The sequence below is a fragment of the Cyprinodon variegatus genome, unplaced genomic scaffold (genome assembly GCF_000732505.1).
Source record: "Cyprinodon variegatus isolate N-32 unplaced genomic scaffold, C_variegatus-1.0 Scaffold7, whole genome shotgun sequence".
Classification (NCBI taxonomy): domain Eukaryota; kingdom Metazoa; phylum Chordata; class Actinopteri; order Cyprinodontiformes; family Cyprinodontidae; genus Cyprinodon; species Cyprinodon variegatus.
Genome location: NW_015150460.1, coordinates 2,551,841 through 2,562,413, shown reverse-complemented (window position 1 = coordinate 2,562,413; position 10,573 = coordinate 2,551,841). Strand labels below are relative to the sequence as shown.

Here is a 10,573-nt window from a genome sequence, read left to right as displayed (position 1 = left end):
AGTAAAATAATTAAATCAAAGTTAACCAAAAAAATTGATTGTCCTCTTCTACCAAACTTTAGGCACCAGTTTTCTAAACTTTTTAAAACTGTGGTGTAAAAAATCAGACTTGAAACCAGTTTTCCAATGACTGTCTAGGATAGCATATTATTATAAGAACTTTAGCATAATATTTTTCATCATTCTTCCAAAAATCTCTCATTCAGATATACGTTTTTTTAATTTATGATAAACTCTTATTCAATTTGCAATTCATGCTAAAGTTGTAAATCTATCTTTTAAAGAAAATATGAGAATTTATGATGAAAAATTATGTAATTGCTAATGTATAGTAATTTTATTGAATAAAGTTTACATACTCTACATTGTGAATTCTGTCATTTTTGGTCATATTTGTGTTTTTAAGCCTCTAAATATAAGCAGTAGAGCTGCAGGAGCATTTAAAATACTTTAACGTTACTATTTCGAATGACAGTGTTAACTGTTTAGTTGCTTCCGTTTATAATGCTGTTCATGCAGATCCATATCATGTGACTGAATTTGCAAGCAGTTGAAATATTATAGCTATCTTTAAAAACTGCAAAACTGCAGACTTTCATTTGGTGGTGATGACTGCAATTCAATACAGGCCCGCTCCAGTGTCATAAAGAGTATGAGAAATGTTAGTTAAACTTTTGTAATCATCACAATAAACATCACATCTAATGTTCAGAGTATTTTCGTACTCGTGTCATGTTTCTGCTGTTATTTGCGTCTGTGTTTTGAACTGTGTTGCATGCCGTACCCCATTGTGTGCGCCAGGTATTCCTCTTGCTTTTGCCCTTTCAGATATAATTTCCCAAGGGGAAAGGCCAGGACCATTGTGCTGCACTGTGGTGTGCCGCTGTTAGACAATTACTGTAAATAGACATTATGTCGCTTTCTCAATCTGAGATCTCTCTTTCCTTCAGGCTGTTGCATTGTTTCGTATAAAACTGCAGGAGATTAAAAAGTTTAAAAAAAGAAATGCATGAAAGCTATTAAAAGCTCAAAGGAAAGCATGTTTTGGAATTGGCCACAAGCTATGCAACCAATCAAACGGCCGTTTTTACTGTAAACACAGCATCAGCTGCAGCTCCAATGGCTCTAAATTACAGTTCTAATGTTCTAGCGCAGGTCCATACAACATAGCAAACTTATTCTACCCTTAGAGCCATTTAACTTGTAATTTTTCCCCTTATGCAAGACTAATAAAGCAATTACTATATAATGCCCCACTGTTACTCGTTTCATACGTTTCTCTTTTATATTTCTTGAGTAATGACTCTCCTTTGACTCCGTCTCCAGCCTTCAGCCTTTCTTCCTCCTCTCCCTCCCTGGTCGTCTTTTTCATCTCTCTATTCTCCCGGTCTCCTCAGTGCTCTGTCCTAATTGAAAGCTGAATAGAGCTTCATATTCCGCCAGCATCAGATGATGAAAGTGCTTTGATCGCTGTTTACCCCTGCAGGTGGTGCACGGCAGCAGCCACCCCAGATACATTCGACTCTCTTTGCCGTTTTTACTTCTCCTCTTGTTTCTCTGCACTTTCTTCCTATGCCCAGCGCTGTCTCGCGGCCCGTTAGATTACACGAGACCAGAGCAAACCGCAGTGTGAGGACAGCCTATTGTTTGCAAAGTGGGCTGTAAATAGTAGGAGGATAACATTGCGAAATCCTGTCGTGTGAAGGCCCGTTTCTGCAACATTTCCCTGAAAGGCTGAAGTTTAAATCTGACCACACCAGAAGGCTGATGACACAAAAACTTTGAATCCTTTATTGTTTAACTCTTATGCAAACAGGTGATGTTGGTATGAAATCATGTCAGATTTTATGGTATCTTGATCTTCTTGAAACATTAGATTTATTTTAATTAAGAAATTTGATCACAAATCAGGAAGGAGTCTAAAATCACAAACTTAAACAGGCGGACTCTAGCAAACATTGCTGGACCTTTTACCAAACCAAAAGCTTCAAATAGATGAAAATGAATTCAAATTTTTCAACAACAAAAATTTAAGGCGAGTCTCTTATGCTACAATTTGCAGAAAAGTCCCTTAGGCCAACGGTTAGGTACTGTGTAGGACCTATTATGCTGGGGGCCTACTTACCTTTACAATTCATTAAGGCTGGAGCAGCATTTTTTTAGAGCAATTTATTCCTTCTCTATTCTCAGACCTAAATCCTACAGAAAACGACTATTCGTTGTGTGACGGGGTTTAGCTAGCTTATTTCAGCATAGCAGACCCCTACGCTCAAATCTTCCATGCTGTGGTGAAATTCAGGCTGCTGATTTTATATGAACGTATTGGTCCTTGTATTGGACATCTGGGCTCCTTTTCCCAAGGTTCTGTGCAGCGCATTTCAGCACCAACGCTGGTTACTTTGAAAGTTTAAAAAAGGACATTGAAATCAGGCTGATACACTGACTTTTATTGAGGCTAATGGCTATGGAAGGGTGATTTTAAACACATTAACCTCCTTATTTGCACATATATGTAAGGAAAGCACTGTGGAAATGTGAACAACAACCTTCAAACACTGTCATTGACTCAACTTGCAGGCAGACTCACCAGCAGATAGAGGGACAGCTTTGAAAGCAGGGGTGAAGTGACCAGGTTGGGAAAGATTCCCAAAAAATTTAAAAAACTCCCCCACCCTTCCTAACTACGCCATTTAAAAATCCTAGTAAGAACTCTGTGAGATGTTCTTCATCTCTATAGGGTAATTATGTCATTTTATTTTAATTTCATATAGTGTCAAACATATCTGTGCCTCAATATTGTGTTTTAATTAAACCAAACATTATTCATTGTTTAATGGATTGATTATAATTAGTGGAGCATATGTTCTACTAACATATGGAACATTAAATGATGTAAATGAAAAAGCCCATCAACCAGTTAGAGTGATGTTGTTCAACTGATGAGGTGTGACAAAGGATTGCCTCCTACAACAGCAATACCTACATCTCATGACATAACGTCACAATAACATCATTGTCACCCCCACAGCTGTGGGTGTGAGAACCGTAAAAAAAAGAACAAACCAGCCGGTCCAAGGGGAGCTCTGTCACTCACAATGGGCTGTTTCTCTTCATCTGATGCTCATTTAACCTCCGATGGGTAAAAGTGTAAATATCATCAGCAGTTTATCCATTATTTATGCCTCAAAGGACAGTTAGGAGTGCAATAATTGTTGGAAAACATACTTTAAATATTATGAACTTAATATTTTGCCTGTTGGATAGAATATTAGAGGATATCATAATCCTCTGAAAGGTTGTTAAGATGTCCAAACCAAAGCAACGCTTATGAGTTTCTTCTTGATAAAATGTGGTATTATATTCCCAAAGCGGCAGTAATCCATTACCAGTTATTGCCTGAGATTGACCAGTTTCTCTGGGTGACTGGTTTCCCTGCAACCATAGAAGACTGATAACGGGATCCCTCCATGCGTCAGGTCACAATTCAACATTTTCTCAACATTTAGCCAATTTTTCATGTTTTAATGTTTCTTTTTAATGTAACAGGCGATTTTGCTCATCCGCATAGGTCCTACATATATGGAAGAAAAACAGTCTCATTGGAATCTGCCTTTTTTTTTAACATCAAATTTTAAACACTGAGTTTTTTTAACAACGAATTTTACACACTGATTTTTTTTAGACATTGAACTCTTTACACTCAATTTTTATCTGGAAAAAATTCACCAGAAAAAAATTCAGCTGCAAAAATTCAGCCGCAAAAGTGTTGACCTTTTGGTGAACTCAAACCAAAGCAATCTACACTCGATAGAGTCGAGCAGCTTCTAGCCAATGAAATTAGCTCATTTCGTCACATGACACAACGGCTGCGCTCAACTGAGCCAATCACAGTTAGTATGGCACCCCGTCTGCCAAGGCTCTTGGTTTGATCCGGAAGAAGCGTCCGGCGGCAAACTTTTTTCTTCTTCATTTCGGCCAGAGGCAACATGGAGGCGGCAAACAGACACGGGTGCCGTACTAGCTGTGATCGGCTCAGTTGTTTCACCCAGTCTGATAAGAGGAAAAACTCTAATAGCTGTCTGTCAGTAGCTAACTGATGTTTTGTAATTCTATCTGTTTAACCAAAAAAAATTCCTCATTCAGCCGGGAACAGCGCTGAGCTCAGCCGTTGTGTCATGTGACGAAATTGCTTTGGCTTGAGTTCACCAAAAGGTCAACACTTTTACGGCTGAATTTTTGCAGCCGAATTTTTGCACCTGAATTTTTTGCACCGAAATTTTTTGCAGCTGAATTTTTGCATCCTAATAATTTGCAGCTGAATTTTTTTGCACCTGAATTTTTTGCAGCTGAATTTTTTGCACCGAAATTTTTTGCAGCTGAATTTTTGCAGCTGAATTTTTTGCACCGAAATTTTTTGCAGCTGAATTTTTGCAGCTGAAGTGTTTAAAATTTGGTATAAAAAATTCAGTGTTTAAAATTCGATGTTAAAAAAAAAGGCAGATTCCAATGAGACTGTTTTTCTTCCATATACATATTGTTTGTTCAGTATTTTTCACTTTTTGCTTGTTTTCCTCTATATTGGATCTGTTGTTTTGCTGCTGCATTACTGCAAACTGACCAACTGAGGGACAAACAAAGGATTAATCTTTTCCATCTTACTCTACACCAGTAATATCTATCATGACTAATCCCACATGAATGCAGCTCTTAGCAATGCTGAATATTTTATGCATTCATTTGAATCTCACTCAACTATTACATAATTTGTAACATACCCGTGTAATGTGGACATATAGGCTTTTAGAAGGAAGAAGACAGAGCAGAGTTTTATCATCTCAGATCAGTGTTAGTTTGGAGTTGCAACTCTGAACAGAACAGGAGGCTCATTTTATGAGCTGTGAGAACTTTAGATGTTTATCATTTGTTATGGGATTAAATGAACAACAGAGATGACCGGCTGTCACAAATAGGCAGGAAGTTCAATTACTGACTGTGGGTTAAGCAGGCTGATTGACCAGTTAATTAGAGGCAATTTCCTACAGATTCATTAGGCAAGGTTTATTCGTGCATATTTCTCGTGTCAAAGTTAAACACTTCATAGTTTAACCTCCTTCTATGTTTTTTTTTTTCCCTAGCTGATTTGTTTACTGTAAAATTATTTGACTTTGAATTAAAAGTCAAGGAAGTAATGGGTGGATGGATTCTTTTATCCAGTCAATATCTTTATAAAAACTCCTCAAACAGAAAAACACAGAAATGTTGGTGTGTTCCTCACTAAGTTAGGGTCATCATGCAGCCAGATGGGTGAGACGTCTAAGAATAGATAAAAGGAAGGACACGCACACACAGATAAAGTGTGACGAAGTTCTGGCAGATAAGTTCCACGTGCCTCACGCTGCTGGAAGCACAATGCAGCAGAGAAGAAGCTCACAGACCCTGTCTTTGATCAGCTCTCACTCCCATATAGCCACATATGGTAATTCACTTCTTGGCATTGGCCACTTCAAAGTTATGTAAACTACCTTCCTCCTCTGACCGGCTGGCTGTTTCCTCCACATGGCTGATTCTGAGCTTCACAGATTACCTCAAATCAAATATAATCTTGTTAAACTCTATGCAAGATCCGGCAGCAACAAGACAGAGGCGGATTCATTTTTTTCTTGTTTGGTGAGACTCATTGGTTTTGTCTTCATGCCACTGAAGGTTAAAAACACTATATCTATTTTCAATGAAATATCGAAGCCTTTTAAACCATCTGAGGCGTTATTTCCACATTTCTCTTTCACCGTGGTGGAAACAAACAGGCTGTTCCTGCTCTAACATCTCCCAAATCTTGCTGTTTTCAGATGAATGAATCCAGCAGGGGAATACGCTGAAGCCAATGGGCGATGCAAAGGCTGAAACAGGCTAAGATGATCCCGTTTAAACCATATTGTTATGAACACACTGCTGTGAAACTGTGACAGTGAACTGTGACTAACCATGATTGTAAGCTCAAATTCACCCTAAAAAACCCCAGGCCTGATTACTGCAGAATCAAGTTACTTCTATAGAACTTGACTGACAACATGAAGCAGGCTAAAGTGGGATGTAACATTTAATCTGGTCTGGAAAGCAAAATAGGAGGCCAAGAATCTCCAGAGAACCGTCTGAACCGGCTGATTCACCAAATTTACCAAATTTACTCCAAAAGCACGTTGGTGGAACATCCAGGAGGTCACTAAAGAACCCAGAATAACATCTGCAGCTCTGCAGACCTCACTTCAAGGTTTAGTTTCAAGATTCAACAATAATGGCCAGACTGAGGAGAGCGGAAGGTCAAAAAAATCGATTTTGAATCGATTCCTTTATTTTATTGCAAAATCGATGTCCTGGGAATGAGATCGATTCATTTTATAGTGACCCGCGTGACATTCACATTTAAATGAGCAGGAAAGATGCACTCAAGATGACTTCAAGTCAGACAGCTGCAAATGTACCCAATAGCTTGACTGAAGACATTAACAAATGGGGGCTGACCAGAAAACACCCTGTAGTTGTTACAGACAACGCTGCACATTTGGTTTGTGCAGCGATGATAATGCAGCTCATGCATGTCTGCTGTGTAACGTCTGCTTGCTCATGTGAGGCTTCACTTTTTCACTTTTCACAAACAAGTTTGCACTTATGAGACAGTTTTGTTCATATCTCAAGTTTAAACTGTCTGATTTACAAGTTTGCACTTTGTGTTTAATATGACAGGAAAAAACAAAATATATGAGTATTTTAAAACACAGTTGAACCACTTTCATTTTTCAAAAAACAGATCGAATTGAAATTAATCGAGTTAGAACTGTGTGAATCAAAATCGAATCGATTCAGGACTTTGGCGAAAATACCCAGCCCTAGTCAAAACTACTGCTACTCAGAAAAAAAATAAAACAACAGTCAAAAGGCTGATTTATGCTCAGAAACCAGGTCATCTGCGTGTGTCGCAGTTAACGCAGACATGCCCCCGCCCCCCCTGCAGACACTCTGCTGCACCTCTCCAAAATTGTAGCTGAACGCAGACAGGAGGCCTCTGATTGGTCAAATCTACATCCCCTCTACACTATTTATATTTCCTGTTTGGTTCCTTACCGGCTTGTTTTGTTTGTACGACCGGCATTATGAAAAATGACTGTTTAACCCTTTAAAGCCCGATCCAAGAATAAAACAAAACAGAAAATTACTTTTTTTTGGTTTGAAGTCCTTATTTAGCCTTTTATCAAAATATATAAAAAGAAAAAACAGAAATACATTTTTGATATTAATAAGATATTACTATGCGATAAGTCAAGATTATTTTTTTGTGTAGTCTTCTGCCCTCTGGTATCAGGTATATCTGATTGTGTACAATAGGATTTTGAGCAAAGTTTTTACCATTAAATTATGCAAAAGGTGACATTTCAGAAACCGTATGTATCAAATATGATACATTTGGCATTACGGGGTTAAGATGGACCAGCTAGAAGAGCGAGGTGCGCGAGAACGCTGGGACCCTTTTCCCACCTGGATTCCCGCTCTTTTTCGCCCTCATGTCTCTCAGTTTTCGCACAAACTTGCCTCTTGCGTTTTTCCACTTCCTCAGTGCGTATCTAGACCCACGGCTAGTTTGTTATTGTCTCTCTTGTGTTGTTGCGTGGAATGACATAGCACAGACCACGCTTCAAAATTCGGCGTCATACCTGCGACAAGCTCACTGCGACATAATGATGGAGGAAAATAACCAGCCCTTAAGTCTGCTTCGTCACTCTGAAATCTGGATCACTAGCGGTAACTAATAGACCATGACATCTACTCTTTCTCTAATAAACCTAGAAGCTGAACCTCTGATCACATCAGCAAGCGTGCTTCTGATTTTTTTTATGTTGGGATGCTTAGTCTAAGGCTGGACAAATTCAACTAAGATGCTTTGGCATGATTTTTAACCCTCAGCTGGTTAAAAATCTCCACAGGGGTGTAAAAATATTACTACAGGTTATTATAAAAGCTTTAGCATCAGTGTGGGTACGGCTGTGACATCAAAGATGGAAATTACATAAAATGCTTTAAATTTTAACTTATAAGATGAGCTCCAAATAAAGGGTTTGTGATACGTATGCTGTTGGCTGTTTTTGTTTTTTTATGAAAATCTCATTGAGAGACTCGTCATCAGACTGCACAAAATTGAGTGAATGTTTTCAGAGCTGTAGATAAAACTTTATGGAATTAATTCTTGTGTTTACTATTTGTTTTTTGATTTTAATAATCTTTGATTTTATGTTTGCCTGTGGTTTAAATGAAACGTAACAGAGACACCAGTTTATCTCAGCAACATTTCAACGTGGCAAAGACAGGAGAACATACCTTTCAGGTAAGGTGGATGTTTTCCTGCTAAATTTAGTAAATTCCTTTAAGGCTTTTTAGGATTATCCTTACATTAAATCAAATGTATGTGGACTTATAAGCTTAGAAGACCTGAGAACCACTTGTTATATAAAGGTAAAGAACTGAAACCTTTAAATAATCTAAGATTAATGCTGGGTTAACAAATCGGCTTGCATTAGTGACCTGTTTTCTTCTTTATTTTTCTTTATTTTGGCAAACCCCCTTTTTCACACAGCAGACAAAACAGCCAGCGAAAGAAGAACTAAAGACAAAAACAAAAACTGAAAGATCTTTGACACTCTTTTGGTTTTTATGGCTGAATAACAAAAATCCACCGAACAAAAAAACAAAATACTCCCAGAAAAGGTGAAAAAACACAAACAACACAAATTACCATCTGTTAAATGTCTCATAACTGGATCACAGTGCATGATACCTTTTTTTTATTATTTATACCCCCTGAAATTAGCTTGTTAATTTAGTGGGAGCATGATTACAAGAGGGGAAATTAATCTAATTAGATCAAGGATTAATTAGCCATTATGTTTTGCTGTTCATCAAATTCATTAAGAGTCCTGATTTTTAAATATATTTGACCCAGATTCAGGTGCAGTAAAGCTGCAGTAACTCAGAAACAAATAGGAGTGATTGATACAAACAAAATAAAGAGCAAAATAAAGATTATTCAAAACAACCAGAGCTGCATTCTGTGTTTTTAAAAAAAGAAAGTACTCGGATAGAGCTAGCAGTTTACAATCCATCCAAATATGAAGGAATTACAAGATTATCCTGATTTATGGTTTAAAGTAATGTGTAGAACCTAACTCTAGAATTGATATACTTCCCTTTCATTTGATTAAATGAAATTAAGTATTTGTATATGTTTTAAGTGAACATTTTCTATGTCACCAAGTACTGAATAATAGTAAATATTGTAACAATAAAAATATACTTTTTCTTAAAAGCAAGCTGGTAATTGTTATCATATGTCATTGTAGAAACAAATCACAAAGGAGCCAGCTTTTAAAATAAATAAAGCACAAAATAAGATTGTGATATTAACAACATGTGCTCAACAAAAAATTTTACACTGGAAAAAAAGTAAAAATTTCCTAAATTAAGTGTATTTACCCTTAATTTAAGTAGGTAAATTAATTAGTTTGCCAATGGAATCACTATTTTTACTCTTAAAATAAGATAATTAGATAAAATGAACTTGAAATAAGACAATGCAATTGTGTTTTCTTATTTTAAATTTCAAACTGTCTTGTTCCATTGGCAAAATGTCTATTTTTTCCTCTTCAATTCAAGAACAAATGCACTTATTTTAAGAAAAAATTGCTTATCTATGGTTCGATTTTTTCCCAGTGTACTGTCATTGTTTTTTTAAATATATAAACAGAGAAACTATGCAGACATATTTTTTGGGGGGGTTTCCTAATTCCTTTTATTTTCCTGATTCTTTCAGGTGAGATCAGATCTATAATAATGTGATTATTTGCTATCAGCAGCAGCTGTCAGTCACACTGGGGTGTCAGGCTGCTGCTGGCATCCACATAAACACACTTTGTTCACCAATCAATACCCCCCACCCCCCTCGTGAAAATGCCCGCGCATCGTGCTTGTGTGCACGCGGACATGTTATTTTATTTGGGCTGAAATTGCTCGGTTGGATTTATGGTGAGACAATTAGCAGCAGCGTAGCGATGCCTGCCTGGACAAGTCAGGACAGAAATCTGCTTTCCACATAACAATACAACTCCTACTCTTTACTCTTTAACTATTTCTAAGCTTCACTTGTTTTTCCCTTTAGAGCAGATAAATTGTAATTTTAAGCCATGTTTAAATGTCGGGAATGTGCACGCGCTGGATCCCTGAGCACATCCTGCTCTGAGCGACATCCTGCCAGCATCCTCCCTCTGCCCTCTACTCACCGATACGAGGTCTGCTTTCTGAACGCCAGTCCGCGTAATTTGTCCTCCAGAGATTCCTGCTCCATGTCCGGTAGGCTGCTGAACGTGTCGCTGCAGCCCATGGCAGCCTCCTCTGAGCCCGCTCCGGACTCCGAGTCGCCCCCGTCTGCTCCGAGAGAGACCGGGCGACCGCCGTAGCTCCCTCCGGCCGCCATCGCCGCGGGTCCGGTGCGGCTCTTCGCTTGGGGGTCCATGCTGGTCACTCCTAGATG

General features: G+C 38.1%; 1 protein-coding gene across 1 annotated transcript in view; it reads right to left on the bottom strand.

The window, feature by feature from the left end:
* dgki (diacylglycerol kinase, iota) overlaps positions 1–10,555 on the bottom strand; it is a 95,594-nt gene extending 85,039 nt beyond the window's left edge. The window contains exon 1 of the mRNA XM_015376579.1: positions 10,323–10,555. Within this exon, the coding sequence (XP_015232065.1) occupies positions 10,323–10,555 (233 nt within the window). The remainder of the gene's footprint in view (positions 1–10,322) is intronic.
* Between the last annotated feature and the right edge of the window lie 18 nt (positions 10,556–10,573).